The sequence below is a fragment of the Mesoplodon bidens genome (genome assembly GCF_964165515.1).
Source record: "Mesoplodon bidens genome assembly, chromosome: 2".
NCBI lineage: Eukaryota > Metazoa > Chordata > Mammalia > Artiodactyla > Ziphiidae > Mesoplodon > Mesoplodon bidens.
This window is the reverse complement of record NC_138177.1, coordinates 1297086-1319140: the sequence shown is the minus strand read 5'-3', so window position 1 is coordinate 1319140 and position 22055 is coordinate 1297086. Positions and strand designations below refer to the sequence as shown.

Sequence of the window (22055 nt, the reverse complement as noted above, 5' to 3'; positions counted from 1 at the left end):
ACACAAAGTGTCATTCCTGAGGGGAGGGGTTTTCAGGCATCTGAAGTGGCAGAGGAGAAAATGTGGGAGACAAGCTGTGACCTGAGAAGGGGGGCTGGGCTGGGGCCTCTGCGCCGGGGGCCGGGCTGTCTGCCTTTGTGGCCACAGAGGGAAGCGGACAGGAGGTGGGGACCAGAGCTCGGGGCTATCCTGTGCTCTCTGGATGGGGTGCAGATCTTCCAGCCTCTCCACCTTCAACCTGATGCCCGGCGGGCCGGGGGGCCCCAGCCTGGGGTCAGGAAAGCTGGGCATCTCCTTGCCACTGCGTGTGGCTTGGGCTGCGTGCCCGCCCGCTCCCTGCCAGCTGTCACGGGCGGCCGGACAGTTAAACGGGACAGTCTAGGCCGCTCGGTCACATGCTGGGAAATGGACGTCTGGGGAGCTGGTGGGGCCGCCCGGAGTTACCCTCCGTGGGGACAGAGCAGACCTGGGGGGTTAACTGAGAAAACCCACCGAAGCTCCCAGCCAGTGCCCAGTCTCTGTGCCACATGTGACCTGTGCAAGCCTGCCATGTGCTGGGTGCCTGGGGCCCCGGATGTAGGGGTGGCCAGCACCCCCTCGAGGCCTGGGCCGCAGCCGCCCTCCCTGGAGGATACGGAGCGCTGGGGCAGGTTTGGAGCTGCCTGGCGCCCAGAGAGCAGCACGGAGGCCAATGCAGCTGCCCGGGGCCGGGTGGGGCTGTTAGCTCTGCCGGGAAGTCGGCTGGGGAGGGGGCACACGCTGGGTGTGGGTTGGCACCTCTAAAAAGCCGACTAGCGCTGTTTCTTCACGGTCCAGGCGCGCTGCTTGATTCTTTCTCAGCGAGCCCTGGGTGGCAGCGCAGGGCGTTGGGCTCGGCTGGCACTGGCTGAGCTTCAGAGCCGGTGCCGCTGGCGCCCACTCACCTTTCATCCGCAGCAGTGCTTGGCTCACTGCACAAAGCCCAGGGCCTGCGTCCACTTTACAGATGGCAAGGCCAAGGCTGGGAGACCTGCACCGCGGGGGGGCAAAGCCTGCAGCCCGGCCTCAGCCACCCGGGGGCAGTAACACCCAATCTCCCAGCCATGGGACCCAATCTGCAGTTCCCTACCCTCCGTGATGCTGGATTAAAGGAGAGCCCTGGGGCTTCCCTGGTGGCACAGTGGTTGAGAGTCCGCCTGCTGATGCAGGGGACACGGATTCGTGCCCCGGTCCGGGAAGATCCCACATGCCGCGGAGCGGCTGGACCCGTGAGCCATGGCCGCTGAGCCTGCGCGTCCGGAGCCTGTGCTCCGCAATGGGAGAGGCCACAACAGTGAGAGGCCCGCGTACCGCAAAAAAAAAAAAAAAGGAGAGCCCTGTGCAGAGCTCTGACGGAGATGGCACCCCATGGGGACCAGCCGCTCCCCACCCCCTCCTCCTCCGGGGCCTTGATCTCAGCACCCTCCCGCCCCACCCCTGAGGGCTGAGTTCTTCTTCCAACTTTTGATCTCCCAGTAAAAAGGGGGAGAGTGCATTCTTATCCTTGATCGCCCAGAGCTTGCTGGGGGGGCCGGAGGGGCAGCCAGATGTAGAGGGGGGAGTGGCTGGGAGAATGAAAGGGGGAAGGAGAGGTAGTCAAACCTTGTATTGTTGCATAATTGGCCTGCTCTGCAGCCGCGGTTACCCTGGAGCTTTTGTGTGCGCGTCTCTCTGGAAGGGCAGGTCTCCCTGGGGCGTTAGACCCTTCTCATCAAACCCCCCTGCCCGAGCTGTGATTTGGCTCCGTCTGTGGCCTGACCCTTCCACCTGGGGAGGAGGGGCCAGGTGCAGGCGCGCGCGCGCACACGCGGAGACACACACACACACACACACACGCACACACGCACATGCGCGCGCGCGCGCACACACACACACACACACACACACACACAGTCACGCGGGGCCCCAGCATAGCATGGGGACACCCGTGGCCACGCGGCTTCTGTTGTGACCTCTGCTCTGAAGGCTAGGCTGCCTGGGTCCTACGACCGGTTCTACACGCGCCAGCTGGGTCAGCCCGAGCAGGAGGCTTCACCCCCTCATCTGCACGAGCAGTAACTGAGGTAAACATGCACCATGCATTGCTCTTTTACTCCCAAACAGCCCACACACCCAGGTGATCAGGGCAGGGGCGGGGCCGGGGCTCGGGCTGCCGTCCCGCCCTCCCGCTGAGCAGAACAAAGCACGCAGGCCCCCGGGGTGGGTGGGTGCAGGCCTCCTGCGCTCCCAGGGAGGCTGATCACACTGGGAGAGGCTTGTGGGAACGTGGCTGCCGTTCCCCCCACGCTGCCCTCACCAGTTCAGACCCTGCAGGAAAGCCCAGCTGGAGGCAGACAGGACAGACTCTATCCTGTACCCATACCTCCTTTCTGCTCCCACAATGAGGATGGCCGGCCCCTGCGGGAAATTTGGAATCAGAGGTGGGCCAGCGCCCTGCCTGCCAAGTACTGTTCCCTCCACTTTCCAGATCAGACCAAATCTAGAGATTTGGGGTGAGATGCCCAAGTTTCTACAGTTTGTAAGTGATGGTGGAGCCCAAGCCGCTGGCCTCCTGATACATCGCTCCATTTAGTGCCAGCTCCTATGAACTCAGACCAGTTACGGGACTTCCCAGGTACCTGGGCTGAGAAATAAGAGAAAGCGTGACCCAGAGCAACCCTGGGAGGTTTCTCCGGGGAGGTCTCAGGGATCCAAACCAGGCGCCCCGGGCCCTGAGGCCAGTGTTTGGAAATCACGCTTGGAGACCACAGGATGCTGTTCAGAACTGTCCCGGATGGTCCTGGAAGGCCCAGCTGCAGTTTCGAATAAAATTGTGCAAAAAGAAAAGAAAAAGCCCAACAAACATAATTACAACCTGAGCACCGCCCTGTACCTGCCCCCCAGATCTGGGGATTTGGTGTTTGCGACTCAGCTAGAACCGAGGGGCTGGGCTAGGAGGGGTCTGGGGACAACAGCGCCTTACCTCCCTCGGGCCTGGGTGATGGCTTCTGGGCCGCCTTATAACCTCATTAAACAAATCAGGCTGACTGAGCCCCCGGGCTGGCTGGACCTCCCCCCTTCAGAGGGGAGCCTGGGGCCCCGGCAGGAACAGAAACCTCTGGGCTATAGCTCCCTCTCTAGATCAGGACCAGCATCCAGCAGAGGTCTGGGAGGACTGCAGGGCAGGATGGGGATTAGAAGATTCTGCCTTATGATCCCAAACTGCACATTCCATGTAAAACCTCCTCTGGTGCAGACACCCCAGGGATCTGCTTCTGCGGAGCATTTTTACTTCACCAGCAGCCAAGGCTGCAATGTGTCCCTCTGTCTCCGCCTCACTGAAACCACCCAGGCCAACAGATTCTGCTCTAAACTGGCTTTGACTGGGTCCTGAAAGCATCCAGCCACCTCCCAGTCCTGGGCCCGACGGTCAGCTTTAGGTCAGGGATGGACAACCAGGCAGCTTTCCACGGAGGTCCTTCCAGGGACTGGACTTGAGTTGGTCGACCTGGATTCAGACCCTTGCCTCTGCCACAGGCGTGTGACACGTGCAAGTCACCTGAGCTCTCAGGAGCCTCAGTTTCCACACGTGGAAAATGGGGGAGATATTTTACAATTCGTGTAGTGAAATTCACAGCTCTGGAACCCTGTGGGTGCTTAATTTATGTTGGCTTCTCCAGCCTGTCATCCCATTTAATGATGGACAGACAGCAATGTGCCTTTCCTCCCCCTTAATTAATTAATGTTCTTTTCCTTCCTCCCTCTCTCCCTCATTCCCTTCTTTTCCACAGCGCTGTGTCAGAAGGCAGCAGGGAGAGTGTTGTCCGCGGGTGTCATCTCACGGTGGCCCGAGCTGTGATCACTTCCTCTGTAGGGTGGACAGGGATTCCTGGTCAGTCAGGGCACAGCCACTGTTATTAGCTTCCTGTGGCTGCCATCACAAATTACCACAGACTTTGTGGCTTTAAAAAACAAAACAAAACAGAGATGTATTCTCCCATAACTCTGGAGGCCGGAGTCCAGAGTCAAGGTGTGGGAGGGGCTGGTTCCCTCTGAGCGTCTGTGGTGGACCCTGCCTGGTGCCCCTCTTACCGTCTGGTGGCTGCCGAGGCCCCTGGTGTCCCTGGGCTGGTCAGTGCTTCCTCCAGTCTCTGCCTCTGCTTCACATGGCCTCTCCGAGCATCCTCTTCTTATAAGGACTTTGTGAGTGGCTCCGCGGCCCACCCCAGTAAACCAGCCATCCTGAGAAGATCGTCAACTTAATTATATCTGCAAAGACCCTTTTCCCAAACGACGTCACGTTCATAGATTCCCGGGGTCAGGACTCGGACATGTCTGTTTGGGGCTGCAGGTCAATCCGCTCCAGCTGCCTGCTGGCCGGCGCCCAGGGTGTCCTGCCTCTGGCCCGACGTCAGCCCGTCAGGCCCGCGGCCGCTTGGGGCCAACCTTGTAGGAGCTGAGGAGCCTTTCCTCGCCGGTTTTTAATCCTCTTACATGTGTGGGTCTATTAACTGCAAGTTAGTGGGGTTTTGTGGCTTTTCTTCGAAGAATTTATTATTCCATATAAAACTTGTTTCTGGCTTTTCCCGCAGAACCACTAATGACTTCTAACAGGCAGGAAACTGAGCTCCGGATGGGTCTGCCCTGCGTCCTAACCAGGACAGCTCTTATAGTCGTCCCCAGCAGGGCAGACCCTCCTGCCACCTCGCTCTGGGCAGTCAAGGTCACCGCGCTTATCACTGCTCCCCGCTGGCTCTGAGGGTCCTGCTCCCCCAGCCCCCGGGCCAGCTGGTGTGCAATGCGGGTGGAGGGCCCGGAACCACTGGGCAGCAGATTCCTGGGTGGACGCCGTGGAGAGGAAACTAGGAAGTTGAGGTCTGGCCCCCAGGGCCCGTGGGCAGAAGGCACCGGCAGGAATCGAGGATCACCACCCTCCTTCTTCTGTTTCTTGAGTTCACCGGTTCCATGAATATTACTGGGTGTCCAGTATGTGCCAGGCCCCCACTGTGGGCTCTGGGGGAACGTTTATGAACAAGAAAGACGTAGCCCTCATCACAGAGACTGCGGGGCTCTAGGCCGGGAGTCCCGAGCACCTCTTAACTTCCCACGAATTCCGGCGTGTCTGCCCCCAGCACCCTAACCCCTGACCCCGGCGACCCCAAGGCTCGGCTCCCGTCCCTCTGCGTCCTCCGCGGGCCCCGCTTTCTTCCGTCCCGTGCATTTGCCGATGCCTCCAGCACGGAGGTCATTGCCCCTGGACTCCAGACGTCCATGTCCACGGGCCTTCCTGCCATGCTCACTTGGGTGCTGACTGACATGCCGGCAGCGTCGCCCACGGACCCCCCCCCCCGGAAGTCTCCCCAGCTCTGTGGAGGCGGCTTTGCTGGACCTTGCGTGACGCAGCCGCTCTTCTGTCACGTCCCGCATCCGAGCTCCGTCTTCAGCTCACAGGGACGGTCTGAGCACTTGACTCCCGCCCCCGTCCCCAGGCCGCCTGAGTCTGTCCCCGGGTTGTTGCCATGGTCTCGTCCTTGTCACTCTGCAGTGTGCGTCCCACGCGACAGCCACCGGGACTTGAAACACAAATCCGATCCTGTTGCTCTGTGTCCAAATGCTCAGCGTCTCCCCGTCCGACTCTGGCCTCTGGTGACGAGCCCTGCTCCCACTGGCCTCGCCCTTGCCAACGCCGGGTATGTCCCGCCTCCCAAGCCCTGCCCTGGCTGCCTCCTGTGTCTGGAATGTTCCTTCCACAATGATCTGCCTCCTGCAAGACTTGGCTCAGATGTCACCTCTCTAGTGAGGTCCTCCTCCACCACCATTTTGCAACTTCTTCCCGGCATTCTCCTTTTCCTGTTTAGTTTTCTCCACAATCTGAGTCTTCGTTATTCATTGATCGACGTCATCTGTGGTCTGTCCCCCGCTCTGTCCACTCTTGTACCTGTGGCGCCTGGCATGGCCCCTGGCACAGGGAGGACGCTTGGCACATATTTGGTGAACAGACGAATGGGCTTGTGGCCCCTGGAAAATCCATTTCTCTGAGCTTCAGCTTCTCCCTCTGAGCTGTGGGAGCAATGGACCATCTCATCCACAAGGTCCTTCCCAGCTCTGGTCACCCATACCCAGACCTCTCACCGAACCAGACTTAAATATCCACAGCCCAGGAGGTAGCCCAGCTGCCCCAAGCTCTCTAACTTGGAGAAATGCCCACGGGGGTGGTCCCTCATCCCTGCCTGATGCGAGGTCCCCTTCCCACAAGCCCTATGGTCCGGACCTCGGGGCCCCGCCTTTAGTCCAGCTGCATTCTGCTGTGACCAGGAGCGCCTCAGAGCCTTCCGGTGTCCTGCATGGATGGGCCCAGCATCCAGGTTGTCCAGGTGAGGCGGTGCTGCCCACGGGGACCCACCCACTTCTACAGGACCCGGTCCTGCTCTGAGTATCATATCTTAGAGTGACAGGCTTTTCTGGGCAGGGCGGTGAGAATGTGAAATGTCTACAAACCTCGACCCAAAGAACTCGGGAGGACTGGAGGTGGAGTGTGACTTAGGTAATTACACACGGGTGGTCGTCTGGCGGATGGGGTGGGGGCCGAGGGGGAAGCGAAGGGGATGCTCTAGCCCAGGATGAGGACGGCAACTTCATCCTCAGGGCAGCTCGACGGCGGCCGCCAGTGCAAGGGGATCGAGGCAGAGGCGGAGCCCTGGCCACCAGGACCCCGGGGATGACCCCGGGCGGGTTGGACTTTGCTTCTCACTTCTCTCCCAGTCCAGGGTTCTCCGATCCCCGGCACCTCCTGAGGGCAGGCAGCATGTAGTCTCAGTGTCAGAACCAACAGCTGCATTAAAATCAGCCATGCTACTGCATCAGGGACATTCTGGGGTTTCTTTCTGGCAAAGAAGAGGGTGTGGGTGGAGGGAAGGGGAAGGAGGGCATGCCCGTCTCTCCAAAGAAACCGAGGAGAGTTTTACTAATTGCTGCATTTGTTAATGGGTGGCCTGGTCGGCAGGCTGTTCAGACAGTGCAGCAATGCTATGAGTCATGAAGTTTTGTTGGGTCCTGGCTCACCAGGACATGTGCCCCGAGTGTGCGGGGCAGACTCCACAGTGTGTGGAGTCAGACTTGGGGCCCGGGCTCAGCAGTTAGGACTGCTAGTGTGCTGACCGCGCTTAGCCGCCTTCCCAACCAGCCTTGGTAGGTAAACGTGGCTCCAAGTGTCTGGGTTTTGTGGTTCGCATGGGAGCTGGGCCCCCACATTCCTCCACATGCCTTTACCTGTGACCTGGTGATAAACACAGACAACAGCCTTGAGAATAAAAGTGTAAGTGGAAACCGAATTAATGATATTAATTTTTCTTGATGGCTGTGGAAAGTAGAGGCCAACTTGTGTGTGCGCTGCCTGTTCTGGAGCCTTGTGTCCAGGAAAAGGAAGACGGAGAGAATCGTGTTGTGTGAGCACCCCCCATGCAAGCTCTGGACCAGGTGAACAGACTGCCATGTGCGGTGGGCGTCCCTGGGTTACAGGTTAGGAAGCAAAGGGCAAAGTTCAGTGACGCTGCTGGTCCCAGACGGCAGGAGCTCTTCCGCTCACTCCAAAGCAGAAAAGTCACAGAAGACCCCAGCCTCCAGCTCGGAGTCACCTGCCTTGACCTACCTGTGGGTGTCCGGGGAAACCTGACTCCCCCTCCACTCACCGTCTCTCCCAGTCTCCCCAAAACCTTGCCCTTGGCCCTGCTACCTGGAGCCCAGCGGGACTCGTTCTGCGTAGCACGGAGCCCATGTTAGCCCGGGAGCCAGCAGGACTGGCTTCGGGGCCTGGCTCTGATGGGCAGAGATCTACCACTTCTCTCCGAGCCTCAGTTTCCTGATCAATAGAAAGACGGGGCTGGACAAGATGACGGTAAAATCCTGCCAGCTCTGTGCTCCGAATATACAGCGAGGCTCCCGGGGTTCCCAGGAGTGGCTGTTTCCTCACAGCCCGGTGGAAGGAGAAACCGGGGCTGCGGGTCCTGGAGCATCACGGGGCTGGGGTCGCCTTCCTAGCTACATTTGCCGACGACGCCATTGGTCCCGGCTGGATGTGGCTGGGACAGCTGAGCAGACGACAGGGAGGATTAGCCACAGACAACTGCGCTTCCAGAGCGAGTTCTGGCTGGAGCTGGGAGTGGCTTCTCTTTAACCTCAGCCCTTCGCAGCTGCAGACAGAACAGTTCGCTCTTCCTGGGCTTCTGGCTGATTCTGGGTTATTAAATATAATAGACTCTACAGCCACGGGTGAGTTTTCTAGCTGAAGTTTAGGGCATCGTAAATCACCTGCGACGGAAGAATCAGACTCGTGCCAGGGGAGGCCTTCCCTGCCGTCCCCAGGAGCCTGCAGGTCAGAGCCTGACCCGAGGGCCGAGACGCAGCCCCACGTGGCCAGCCGCAGGGGGCGCGGATCATCACCCTGACAGTGGACCTTCATGCACGTGGCCGGTGCCTGGGCTCGAGGATATCCACAAGGGAATCCATTTGCTTCCTGTTGCCAACAGGCTTCCCGTCTCACATGGGAGACAGTATGTACCCGGACCACCCCGTTCTGGACGCCGATAGCTGGGGCTACAGTCCTGGCGATTCCTTTCCTAGAACCGTGGTCCAGGGATGGTCTCCCTCTGTGCCTCAGTGGATCTCCTGCAGAATGGAGGTAATAACAGTACCTGCCTCAAAGGGCTGGCGAGGGAATGAGGTGATGTACGACAGTAAGTCACCTAGCACCGTGACTGTTACACAGCAATTGCTATTATCATCGTTATTGTCACCACCACCAGCGTTATCACCCGTCTCGCCCTGACCCTGTTTCTGGAGAAAACACCAGGAGAGCTGTGGAAGAGTGAGTGAGTCGTTCTGACTGCAGGGACTGGGCTGGATTCAAAGGATGTCGAGGGCTTTGACAGCTGAGGATGTGGGGAGAGGGCGTTGGGCTGAGGGCAGAAGAGCCACAGCTAAACACAGGAGGGGGTGAGGCTCCACAGGGTGAGACGGCAGGTGGAGTTGAAAGATTGCTCAAGGCGTTGGAGCCCAGGAAGGCACCCGAACGCTGTCCTGTGAGTCGTGAGAAGCCTTTTCTGAGTGTTCCGAAGGGTGACACCATCAGCTGTGCATTTTAGAAGCGTCTTTCTGGCAGGTGTGTAGTAGCTGAGTGGGGGCTTCAGACTCAGGTTCAAGGCCGGGTGTGACGCCAGGTCAGTGGAATGAGATCTAAATTGCTGTCCCCAATAGACCAAAGCATGAACCGTAGCGCAAACATAATAGGAGTTTATTTCTGGATCGTGTAGTAGCCCCAGGAGGTGCTTTTCCTCGGCAGGTGGCCCTCCTCTGTGTGGCGACGCAGGGATCCGGCTTCTTGGGGTCCTGCCATCCCCAGGGCCTCACCGTGCTTGGCATCTAGCTGGCAGAGGGCGACGAGGCCATGGAGGGGGCCGTCTGGCTGCCTCGTAGGCCCTGCACTCGAGGTGGCAGGCGTCACCGCTGCCTGCCTTCTGAGGGGAGGACCAGTCCCGTGGCCAGGCGGGCCGCAGGGAGCTGGGAAGATGCCGCACCTGGCTGTGCCCCCTGTTACAGAGGGCCGCACTTCCGTGACGGTGGGAAGGTTCCATCTGTGCTTCTGACACCTCGGCCACTAGCCACACGTCGTGACCAAGCAGCTGAAGTGTGGCCGGTGTAGCTGAACTTTTGTGTTTTTTTTTACTTTTTTTTTTAAATAACAAATTTAATCAGTTATACATATACATATGTTTCCATATCCCCTCCCTTTTGCGTCTCCCTCCCACCCTCCCTATCCCACCCCTCCAGGCGGTCACAAAGCACCGAGCTGATCTCCCTGTGCTATGCGGCTGCTTCCCACTAGCTATCTACCTTACGTTCGGTAGTGTATATATGTCCATGCCGCTCTTTCACTTTGTCACAGTAGCTGAACTTTTAACTTTACTCACGTGTCATACATTTAGGTGGCCAACGGGGCTAGGGGCTGTGGCATGGGCAGCGTGGCTGCAGAGAGAGAAGAGGGTGGGTTTGGGGGACACAGTGCTCTCCGCCTTGGCCAGTTAACGGCTGGGTGTGGTCAGGAACCTTCGGAGCAGCTCCTGGTGAGGCGGCTGCGGGACAAGAGGTCGTTGGGGTGGATGCTCGGTGCCGGAGAGGTCGTCCCAGGGACGACCTGGAGCCAGGGCTCCGGCCGAGAGCGTGCGGCCCCTGCCCCCGCCTCACCTGGAAACAGCGCCCTTTGCTCAACCGAACTGCGTTGCTTGTTCTGCTCCAAAGCCCACCCCTCACCTCCCGCAGACCATGCTCTCTGCCCTGATGTCCCTCCTGCTGCCTGCCCTTGGTCCGGGGGCCGCATCCCTGTGGAGCCCTGTCTCTCAGCCATGTGCATCTCCACCTCCACAGGCCCTGGTGTCGTGTTTGTGGGACCCGCCACATCCTGCGTGGCCACTCATCCCGCCGTCCAGACGGGGTGTCTCCCGTGCGTCTCTGCACCGCCCGCTCCACCCAGTGGAATTCTCTGTGTGTTTGGGGCCAGCAACAAACCCCCGTCGCCCTGAACTGAATTCTTCAGGGGCAGAGAGGGTTGCGGGGATGTTCCTGGGCCGTTAGACCGGAGGTGACATAGAGGTGACATCTACGCGGCCCGGATGAAGCAGGGCGTGGCAGTTACCCTTGAATCTGTGTAGACATCCAGTTGGAAAAAATCAGGCTACCTCTTTGGCATGTGGTTCGCAGAATTCTTTTTGACATTTGCACCATTTTTATTCTCCCACATTTTTCGACAAAAATAGCCTTTTACTTCACATGCCTTGTACCACATGTCTTTCCCCACTGTTTGTCAGGCCGTTCCTGGTAAAATTCCTGACCAGAAACTGTCGAGGAGGGCTGGAACCACTCAATTTGGCTGCTGGACAGGAGTCCAATGAAGTATGTAAGGGCTCAACGACGGCGAGGTCCCAGGGGACCTGTCAGCTGGGCCCGGGCAACCCTGAGGGTACCGCTCAGGACTGTCTGGTGCCTCTTGACATCAGCCTCGGCATCTTAAGGCTGTCCCCGCGAATACTCCAGATTCCTGTAAGAGTCCATTAATGTTTCTCATTAATCAACTTGTCTAGACCTTTCACTGACTCACTCAGACAACAGTGTTCGTTGAGCGGCTGCTCTGTGCCAGGACCCTTGTGGGGTTTCAATTAGAAAACAGCAAAGTGTTTGTTTTCAAGGAACTTTCATTCCAGTTTGGTGGGAAGAAAGTCAACAGATATCTGTCAGATGTCAACATGTTCCATGAGGGAAAAGAAAGCAGGGTATCTCGTTGTTACTGCCGCATACAACTCACCTTAAAGCTTCGTGGTTTAAGGCGACATTTGTGATTCCTCGTGAACCTGTGTGCTGGCCACTTTTCTGCGGAGCTGTCCCGCGGGCCCGTCCCAAAGCTGCCTTCCGCTGGGGCTCAGCCAGGGCGCATGGGGCCTTGGTGCCGGCCACCCGCCCTCTCCACGCAGCCCTCGTCCTGCGGGAGGCCAGCCGGGCTCTCACACGTGGTGAGGGCCGTCCCAGAGGAGGCAGAGGCTATGAGGGCTCTTGTGACTCAGGACGGGGTGGCCCCATGTCCCTTCCACCCCCTTCTGCTGGGCACTGCCGAGTCTCTAGGAGCTGGGATGGCGAGGCTGCAGGGGACTCGGGCCACTTTTCCAGGCAGCTTGATTGAGCTGTAATCGACCATGCGACGTTGTGTAAGTTTAAGGTGTGCGATGTGATGATTTGATTCACTTCTGCTGCCACATGATGAGACTCGGGGCCACCTCCAGTCGACCACACAGGGCAAGGGAACAGCCAGCGGGTCAGAGGGGGCCTCCTGAAGAGGGCTGATTTGGGCAGAGGCCTGAGGGAAGGGAGGGAGTAGCCGTGCCGATGCCCGGAGCGTCCCAGGCGGATGAAATTGTGAGCAAAAGCTCGGGGGCCAGAGCTGGCGGGCCTTTGCATTGAAGATGATGCTGCAGTATTAAGACTTCTGAGCGAAGATGCTCCCATGTTACTTGTGGGAAGTCTAGTTCTCCTGGGGCAGCAGAGGAGGGTTCCTGAATGGGCTGAGCCAGGTTGAAGGGGGCTCTGGATTTGGAGACGTTGGGGCGGGAGGGTGAATCGTTTGCACAATCTAAGGTCAGAAAAAAATTCACCTACCCCGCCTCTGCCTCCGTCCCTGACCCTCTCGGCCCGATCTTCCAGGCACCTTCTGCCGCTCCTTGTAGAACCCCAGGAATCTGCCAACTCCTGCAGCACCTCTGGTCTCAGGAAGGTGCATTGCAAACCCCCTGCCCTCGGCCCACCTTCCCCTCATGCGGCCTGGGGGGCCTCTCTGAGCGAGTCCAGGTATGCACACAGGAGGGGAAGGTGTCTGGTTGCCTAAAGGACAGGGCAGAGCAAAGCAGAGCAGGGGTTCCCCGAGGTCACCAGGGGGGTCTGAGCGGAACCCGGGAGTTGTGTCTGTGTGTGTGTGTGTGTGTCAGGGGCCAATTACCCAGCTCGACTGTCACTGCCCCTCTGGCCCCTGGGCCAGGCGCCTGGCTCTGCCTGTGGACTGTTAGGTGTCATGACCCTGCCATGTAGAGGAATCTGTCACTGTCTCTGTGTTGACCTGTATGTACCACAAAACCTGCAAGTCACTAATTAAAGGGCCTCCCTGTGGCCCTGTCCTGGCACTGGATGGCCTCATGAGAGCTGTCAGGGCAAGGGTGGCTTTCAAAGGCCGAAAAGGTGGGCTGGGGTCATCCTGGGGGCTCCAGAGGACACTGCACCTGAGCCGTCCCTCCCCTGCCAGAGCAGGGACCCTGTGCTCCAGCTGTTACCGACCAGGGTTCTTGGCTTCCTTTAGCAATAGAAATTGATCAGGCCAGACAAGAAACTCAGGCAAGGCTTTACTGGGGCCCCTGCTGCAGCAGTGGGGAGCGAGAACAAGCAACAGGTTCCCTTGTTTCAGAGAGCTGACCCGCTCTCTGAAAGGGGGCGAGCTTCTTCCTTTTGTGGGGTGAGGCTAGGGTTGAGTCCAGAGGTCAGGCCAGAGGGGTAGCTTACGTGTTTTGCCCACCCTTAGGTGGTGTCGTGTGCAGGAGGCATGCGCAGTCCCCTGCTTCTGCTCCCGACCCTCTGCTTTTGCTCCAGGCTCTTCAGAAGAGGCAGTTGGGTGTTTTGGTCTATTTGCATCTTTTGTCCAGAATTTGCCCCAACTGTGCACGCACACAGTTATTTTTAGTCCCACACAGTTTCTTTGTATTTTGTGGCTCGAGGAGAGATGTGTCCAGGTGCCAGCACTGCAGCAAAGGGGCCCAGGTCCCAGCCTGGCTCACAGCCACCGGCGTGTAGAGGTGCCAGGATGGCACCCCCAGATCAGGCGCATCCTACGTAGGGCCGAGGCACTGGCTACCGAGTGAGACAGAAGCCAGCTTTACAGCTTTGAAAGCCAACATCCGTCCTGAAGTCTCTTGGTGGGGGCGGGGGGGGGGACATCCTCTAAAAGCCCCTGTCGCTCTTACCCACCCCCCATTCCCAGTCTCCACTCCTCAAAATGCGCACCCCTCTTCTGGCGGGGTTCTCAGTCTCCTCCGAGGATGATCAGCTTTGCTCTTGGTCGCTTGCACGTCTCCTCCCGCCCTTAGCCGCAGCGCCGTGAAGGGCACAACGCCTGGCCCTGCTGTGATGAGCCTCCTTTTACAGATATCTGCACCCCTGGCTGCAGACTCTTCTGTGGGTTGAATTCCTGGAAGTGGAGTGACTCAGCGTACACCTCCTCATTTGAAAAGATTCTGTCAGATTTTGCCTAAAAGGTTGTGCACATTTAAATTCCCACTGAGGGTTTATTGGAACGCTGTTTCCCCATACCCTCGACGACCTGGGTTGCTATCACTTTTCAACATCATTTCCAATATTTTCTCTCTCTCTCTCTCTCTCTCTCTTGCTTTCTTTCTTTGGTTGCGCCGGGTCTTAGTCATGGCAGGCGGGCTCCTAGGTTGCGGCGTGCACGTGGGATCTAGTTCCCTGACCAGTCATCGAACCCGGGACCTCTGCATTGGGAGTGTGGAGTCTTAAGCACTGCGCCACCAGGGACGTCCCTCCAATGTTTTCTGATTATACACATGATATATGTTCACTGTTTAAAAAAAGGGGGAAATGCAGGAAAGGGTGAGAGAAAGATTAGCTGTCACGCCACCACCAGAAGGTAAGACGTCCTGTCCATTTTTGCAAAAGACGAGAGCAGAGGCCACAGATAGCCAAGATGGTCACCTGAGGAAGCTTCCAGAATCCCTCGTGCCGGTGACAAGGTGTTAAAAATTGCCCCCTTCTCCCCAGGCCCCCTCCCCATCCACTGGTGTCTCCAAAGCCTTGAGATACTCTCCTCAGCCCGGGAGGCCGTTTGGAGAGAGTTGGTTCCATTATCCACCCCTAAGTGTCCCCTCAAAACAGGTCCGTGGCCGGGAAGGCCCCCCCCCGAGGTCTGGGGGCAGCGATGGGAGAGGAACAGCCCAAAGTGTGTTCCGGACATTGGCCCTGGGCCCAGCAGGCTGGCAGACCCTCTCTCCAGCCAACCCAGAGCCAGCGTCCATTTCCCGGAGCCTCTGACACGCCCTGGGGACTGCCCTCCAGCGACTGTCCTGCCTTCTTTCCAGAGACCTGAATTACAACCAGCTGCACGAGTTCCCCGTGGCCATCCGGACGCTGGGCTGCCTGCAGGAACTGTAAGCTCCTCTGTGGGGTTTGGGGTGTCCTCTGTGCCCAAGGGCCCCCCACACCCTCATCTCCCGAGGTCCCGACCTCCCAGATCAGCAGTCACAGGCCTCGCTGCTGGGCTCCAAGCATCTCTGGGGCTGAGTCATCCGCGGAGCTGGGCCTTTCTAGCCTGGGGAGAGCAAGGCCCAGCCCCGCCTGTTAGGCTTGCCTGGCACCCCCCTGTCTTGGCTGGATGTGTCCAGGATGTAAGGGGACAAGAGCGGGGGGCTGGTCTGTGCCTTGGGGTCCGTCCTCAGTCCCCTGTCCCAGTGGGGCAGCGGGGACCACTGCTCGTTTTATTCTAAAATGCATTTGCTCCTGCTAAATGCAAAGCAGGCGTGAGACAGACACCAGCCGTCCCCTGGGGCTTCAGGCCTGTGGAGGGTGCAGGGTACAGGGGCAGGACAGGGCAGCGCAGGGCCGGCAGAGAACTCCGACCCCAGATCAGACAATCTCAGCTAAAGCGGTCTGGGCGTCCAGAGAGCACAGAAGGAGCGCTGTGCGCTCACATGTCTGAGATGAGCCTTAAGGGTGGACGGGCTTTAGGCGACAGTGGGGGAGGAAGAGCAGTGGAGACGAAGACCCGGTGGGACAGCGAGTGGGCAGGGGGGACGCTGAGCCAGCGGGAAGCCAGCCTGCGGGGAGGAGGGGCCGCCGTGGAGCTGAGGGGGACCAGGTAAGGCAGCGGAAGTTTAGACCAGAGCGCAAACCTCCAGGCAGCGCGGAATCTCTTCTCACTGCCGCCCGGGGCCTTCAGCACCAGCCCCGTGCCTCCCCCTCACCTGGTCTAGACGCTGACAGTGTGAACGCCCGGCAGCAGGTGGGGAGCTGGAGCAGCTGCAGGGGAGGGTCCGCGTGAGGAACAGCTGCACGGCCTCCACTGCCAGCGAATCACCAAGGCCTGCCTCTCCCCTGGAGCGGGGAAAGGCAGGGAGAAGATTTGCTCGGTCTGTAGGGCGTGGACGGAGCAGGGCGTGCAGAGGCCTGGGAGCAGGAGATGTAAGCTCTGGGGAGAGAGCAGATCCCTGGGGTAGCAGCAGCAGGAAGGCACACGCGTGGGGTGTGTCTGTCCACGTCTGTTGGGAGAAGCAGCTTGAGGACAGGGCCTCTGTCTTGTAAACTTCTGAATCCCTCGGAGCTCGGCTCAACACCGGCCACGAAGCGGGTGATCAGGCACGTGTGATGAGCGAATTCATGCAGGAGCATTGATGGAACAAAGCAGGCTGGGTGGGCGTTGGCTGGAGGTGAATTTCGTGAATGAGCGTGGAAGTGATGAGGGGAGGGGGGAGGGGTCGCAGAGGCCAGGAAGACACAGAGAAACCAGGGGTCGCTGGTGAAAAAAGGCCGACAGAGGGGGCATGGATTGTGCTTTTCAGTCCAGCATTTACTTGGAACTGTTCTCCCCGATAACCAGATGCACTGTTCCCGGCTTCTAGAGCCTGGACGCCCGGTGGGGGCCTCGCCCCCTTTTCTCCTCCACAGTCACGGGTGTCCCCCCTGTGCCCCCCTACTCCCTGCCGTGGCTCCGCTCCTCAGTTCAGGGCCTTGAGGCCAAGCCTGGCTCCATCTGGGGACCACTTCTCCTCCGGGGGCCCCTGTTTTTGCACTTCCTCCTCCCATGCAGCCTCAGCTCCCTCCTGGGGACCTCCAGGGTTCTGCCCTCCTTGGGGTCTGGGCCCAGCCTGTTCCCCTGAGTGGCTCTCACAGTCCCCTCCGCCCAGGCTCACCCTCTCTCCTTTCCACGGGTCGTTGAGCAAAGAGGGAAAGTCACAGGCAGATGTGGAACCGGGGTCCCCAGGCTGATGTCCCTTTGGGCCCACGGCCTTCCTGCCTGGCTGTTGGAGAGCGTCCTGGGCCCCCTGTCCCCGTCCACGGGCTCTCCGCATCCTCCTGACGCCCCGTGTCATCCCCCAGGGGTTTCCATAACAACAACATCAAGGCCATCCCCGAGAAGGCCTTCCTGGGGAACCCTCTGCTGCAGACGATGTGAGTCCTTGCTCCTGACGCACGCTGGGGGAGGACGGGGTTGGCAGGCGGAACTGGAGCGGGGCTCCCTGCATGCTGGTCCCCACGGGAAGGGGCTCCCTGCGTGCTGGTCCCCACGGGGAGGGGAGGGCAGACCCCTGCCTCGGTCCAGCCGGGAGGGCAAATGAAGGGCTTCGGTGTCTTTCCTGCAGACACTTTTATGACAACCCGATCCAGTTCGTGGGGAGGTCGGCGTTCCAGTACCTGCCCAGGCTGCACACCCTGTGAGTTGGTGCCTCCCCCTGCCCTCTGGCACCACCCCCCGCCCGCCAGTCCCGCCCAGTCAGGGTCCTGCTCACATAGCTGAAGGAGCAACAACCTGACAAGGTGCTGGTTCTCCGGGGCCCCCGGAGCCACACCCTGTGACTCTTGGACACCCAAAGGCATCCTCATCTCTCCTGCTCTTTCAATTCCTGTCCCGAGTGCAACGTCTTCAGAAAACCTCCTGCAGGTGACGCTCTACACGCAGCAGCACAGGGATGCCCCTGAGTCTTTTGGGGCACAAGCTCCACCTTCCCGTGTGCTCCACTCTCACCCCTGAGGCTGGCACCATCCGTATGTTTCATCGGTGGACCCCGGGCTCTCCTGCTCAGGCCCGAGCCCAGGGTCCTCCTCAGGATCCGGCGGCACCCATCCTGCTGGGCTCCTGTCACCTGCAGGCCCGCATGGTCCCCCGAGGTGGGGTGACCACGGCGGGAAACCCCGGCAGGTGACACTTAGGGGAGACCCGCTTCCCGGCTCCAACGAGCAACCCCAGCAGACAAACACCTTTCCAGAAGCACTCAAGCTGTTGCCTTTCACACGGGGCGAGTCCCACGGTCCCTGCCTGTGTTTTGTGCGCACTGGGCCTGGGTGGCTGGGTGGCCAGGTGGCTGGGGGCCAGGTGACCGGCTCTGTCCGGGCCAGGCTGGGTGGAGCTGACCTAGGAAATGGCAGCTTGGACCCTGCTAGGCGTCCAGCCTCCACCAGGGCCTGAGCAGCTGGGGTCACTGGAGGGAGGTCGGGGAAGGACAGTGTCCCCAGAAGATGGGGTCCCTGTGGGGGTGTCCCTGAGGGCTGACCCCCCTTCAGCACCTGGTGCTCTATCTCCAGATCTCTGAACGGTGCCACGGACATCCAGGGGTTCCCAGATCTCAAAGGCACCACCAGTCTGGAGATCCTGTGAGTGGACGCTGGCCGCCCAATCCCCCGTCGCCCCCCAGAGCCCCCAGACTCTGGTCCCCGTTGTCTGGCCTTCTGCTGTGGCTTCTAGCCTGGCCCAGAGGCTGCCCCGGGGCCCATGGCCGCTCCCCCAAGGCTGGCAGCTGGTTCAGGGGAGGGGCTGCTCTTCCCCGCTTTCCCAGCCTGGGGTTTCTCGGAGATCCTAACCACAAGCCGAGGTGCACGGAGGGCCCGGGAGTGGCAGGGGGGCTGTGACAGCCACCTCCTGTGCCTCCTGGTTTCCACTTTGTCCTGGCGAGGGAGGGGTGAGAGCACAGCAGGCCCTCGATTCACTGTAAGAGAGTGAGCAGAAGGGTCGCGCCAACACCCAGCGCTGGAAAAATAATTGTCCACGAGGGAAGTGGTAGCTTCCCGAGGATGACCTTGGCCTCACGTCCTCCCCGGAGCACCCTGTCCCAAGGCCGGCCGCTCTGCAGCCTGCTCTCAGCCCACTGCCCTGCCCCGGGTGCCCCGGCATCCTCCCTGCCCCAGGCACAGGGCACGGGCTCTGGGCTTGGTTCCCAGGGCCCCACTGGGGCTGGAGTTTCCATCCATGGCCTGCGCGTGGCCCCCTCCCCTACAAGGAGCAGAAAAGGGTCCGGCCCCTGTGTTGCTGGTGACACCAGGAGACGGGGGGTGGGGGGACACGAAGGGGAGGGCGGGAGGGTCTGGCTGCAGGACCGCCTGCCAGGCGGTGCCCGGCCATGCCCCTCTGTCCACCCCAACCCACCTCCTCCTGTCTCTCCCTGCAGCCCCCCGCCCCGTGCCCCCCACTTCTCTTGTGTCAGCTCTGTGCTCCCACGTCAGCGTCAGGCCAGAGGGGAGGCGGGGGGAGGGGCCGGGGACGGCGGGGCCCGGGTCGGTGCCAGCCCCGCTCCGTTCTCCCCTCAGGACCCTGGCCCGTGCGGGCCTCCGGCGGCTCCCCCTGGGGATGTGCCAGAAGCTGCCCAGGCTCCGTGTCCTGTGAGTGCCTCCCGCGCCCTCCCGCCGGGCAAGGCCCCTCTGGCCTCTGTCCCCTGGTCACTCTCTTCCTGGAGAGAGGCAGCCTGGGCTGACACCTGCCCGAGAGGGGCTGGGCTGCCCTCTCCCATTCGGGGAAAAGCCTCGGTCTGTGAAGTCAGAGCCGGGGCGGAGGCCGAGCTCTGCCAGTTCCCGCCGGTGAACCCCGGCTCCCCCTCTGTGTCTCTGAGCTCCGGTTTCTCATCTGCAAAACGAGGGCTCATTTAGGAGGGTTGGAAGCGCCCGGCACGTCGTAGGTCCCCCTAAAGTGGCTCTAATAGGTTACCCCAGTCTACACAGGGACCACAGAGGAGCTTAACGTGTCCCGTGGGGAGCAGGGAGTTTCTTCTCCCCTGAGTTTCACTCGGGTCTGAGGTGCTCACCATGGACCCCAGCCCCTGGCTCAAGATGTGCACGGCCAGACCTGGGTGGGTGTCCAGCCTGCCACCGACAGGCTGTGTGTCCACGGGCAGGTCCTGGCCCCTCTGTGTGCCTCAGCCGGGTGAGGGATTGGGCCGGGGGATCCCCAGAGGCGTCGGCTTCGTACTGCGACAGTGGTACCGCCTGGGCAGCCTCGGCCAGCTGGCTCGTCCCGGTGTGGCCCTGTCGTGCCCCTCTCACCTCCTGCTTCCTGACCCCTGGGGCCCTCCCAGGGTCCCCTGGGCCTTCATATGGATGAGGCAGCCCCATCCAGGCCCCGCAGAGAGGAGGGGCCCAGCGGGGAGCTGGAGGGAAGTGCCTGGGGTGAGGAGGTCCACAGCCGTGTCCCTGAGGCCCAGCTCCCCTCACCAGCCCGGTCTCCTCTCCCCAGGGAGCTGTCTCACAACCAGATCGAGGGGCTGCCCAGCCTGCACGGGTGTCAGAAGCTGGAGGAAATGTGAGTCTGGGGCATTGGGCCTGAGGGCGGGGTCAACAAGCACCCTGACCTTCCCCTCCCTGGGCTTGCTGACCCTGAGGTCAGGGCTGGGAGCTCGGCAGAGGCCGGGACAGGCCATGACTCGTAGTGACAGCCCAGGAGATGGTGCCCAAAAGGGGTCTCGAGGCGGCTCCTTGGGGGTCAAGGCAACAGGAAACGTGACAGTGATTAGGGCCAGCGGAGGGGCAGGTGGGCTGGACGTGGGGTGGCCGTGGGGGACTGGAAGTGCCCAGGCTCTCGGTTTCCATAAGCACACACGCACAGTCGTATCCAGGAGGGAAACCTGGGCTGCAGGTTCCACGGGGACCGAAACCACTTCACAGATTCTCCAAGCTCCCTTCACCCAGCTCCTGCTGCCCCAAGTGACAGGGCCTCCGGCCCTCCGTGTCTGTGCCCTGGGACCAGGCAGGGTCGGGGGCGTGAGGGCCTGTGCTGGTGCCTTGACACTGAAGGCAGGAGGGTCTGCACCTTCGCCAAGGCCCAGGGTCCATCTCCCGCTCAGACTCCAGTCTGTTAAGCTCTGCCCCCCAGCTTGGGCCCGTCGGGGGCCGCCAGGGGCCGGGCAGCATTATGCTGCTGGACTAGGGTCTGGAGGGCCTGAGGAGCGAGGCCAGCAGGGCTGGGAGCCAGGGCCAGTGGGAGCCCTGGAAGCTCACGCCCCTTGGGGCCACAGGGACGGCTTTGGAGCTTTGTCTCCTGACCCATTTACCCAAGGCAGCCACATCCCCCATGCTCCCTTTAATTCTGGTGATTCTGCGGGCTGGGTCCTTTTCTTCCTCCCAGTGGGTGGGGTCCGGGTGGGGGCAGTGTCTGGGCCTCTGGGCTCATACAGCTTCTCTCGCTGCCCTAGTGGCCTCCAGCACAACCACATCTGGGAAATCAGAGCTGACACCTTCCGCCAGCTGACCTCCCTGCAGGCCCTGTGAGTACCTAGGGTGGGGGGACCCTCCCTGCACGCCTGCGCCCCATGAGAACCCCCAGCACCCAGGGGGGCAGCCTCCCTGCATGCCCGCATCATGGCACACGTGTCGGTGACCCAGGGTAAGAACGACGGGTCCTCCATGTGTCACTGTCCCCTCCTGTCACGTCCTCTGCCCGTAGGGACCTGAGCTGGAACGCCATCCGGTCCATCCACCCCGAGGCCTTCGCGACCCTGCGCTCCCTGGTCAAGCTGTGAGTGTCCACTGTCCTCTCCTCCTGGGTGCTGGAGCACCATGGGCCTGTGGGCTGCCCAGCAGGGGCAGGAGGGCCTGGCCTGGGGTGGGACACGCGTGGGTGTCGGCCACACATGCTGGGGACGTGGCTCCAGCCTAACCGGCATTCCCAGCCCCCTGGACAGACGTGGGCCTGATGAGCAGGAGCCACCCCTGCAAGCTCTGCAGCACCACACGCAGCCTCAGCCCCCGGGCAGCCAGGTCCCTAAACCACCGGGGTGTGACCAGGGAGCGGGTGGGGCCGCTGCAGGGTCGTGCATCAGCGCCAGGAGGGGCCTGCGGGGCCACCGCGCACAGCGGTGCCTGTTCTCCACCACGTCCTGAAGGCGCGTCTACCGGAGACTGCAGCCCTGCCCCTCACCTCTCAGGTGCTCCCTGGCCTGCGGGAGGTGGGTGCTCACTCAGGGGGCCGGGACCCCGGCGCTCACGGCCCTGCTCTCTGGGCTGCGGGCCACGCTCTCACCTCTGCTTCCCGCCCGTTCACTCTGCTTCCGCCACGGTGCTCGGATGGGTATTTTTATCCCTTTGAAAGATGAGGCCACTGAGGCTCGGGCAGACCTGCGACACGCCTCGGCTTCACGGGGAGCTGGTGACGGGGCCCGGTTCCCTGACACCCAGCCCAGGCCGCTTCCACGCTGCCGGTCTGTGGCCGCGCTGTCTGGTTTGGAGGCCTGGCTGCTTCTGATATTTCTCCAGGGGGAGCCATGCACATCTCCACCTCCGGCTACTAAGCTGGCCCTGAAACAGAACGGGTGACCGAACCCCTGCGTGTGGCCAGACGGCCGCGCTGTTCAGTCCCAGCTCTGGCCTCCGCGTCCTCAGAAGAGCAGGGGGCCGGGGGCCGGCATAGCAGGCGGATGCCCTGGTGGGGTGGACAGGGACTCCGGTAGGACTCAGACGGGGCCCAGCAGCTGTGGCTGAGCAGC

At 60.9% G+C, this 22055-nt stretch overlaps 1 protein-coding gene across 2 annotated transcripts in view; it reads left to right on the top strand.

The window, feature by feature from the left end:
* LGR6 (leucine rich repeat containing G protein-coupled receptor 6) overlaps window positions 1-22055 on the top strand; it is a 97309-nt gene that overhangs the window by 66373 nt on the left and 8881 nt on the right. For both annotated transcript variants that reach the window (XM_081218745.1, XM_081218746.1), the window contains 8 exons: window positions 14676-14744; window positions 16690-16761; window positions 16953-17024; window positions 17893-17961; window positions 18892-18963; window positions 19811-19876; window positions 20766-20837; window positions 21017-21088. In XM_081218745.1, the coding sequence (XP_081074871.1) occupies window positions 14676-14744; window positions 16690-16761; window positions 16953-17024; window positions 17893-17961; window positions 18892-18963; window positions 19811-19876; window positions 20766-20837; window positions 21017-21088 (564 nt within the window). The remainder of the gene's footprint in view (window positions 1-14675; window positions 14745-16689; window positions 16762-16952; window positions 17025-17892; window positions 17962-18891; window positions 18964-19810; window positions 19877-20765; window positions 20838-21016; window positions 21089-22055) is intronic.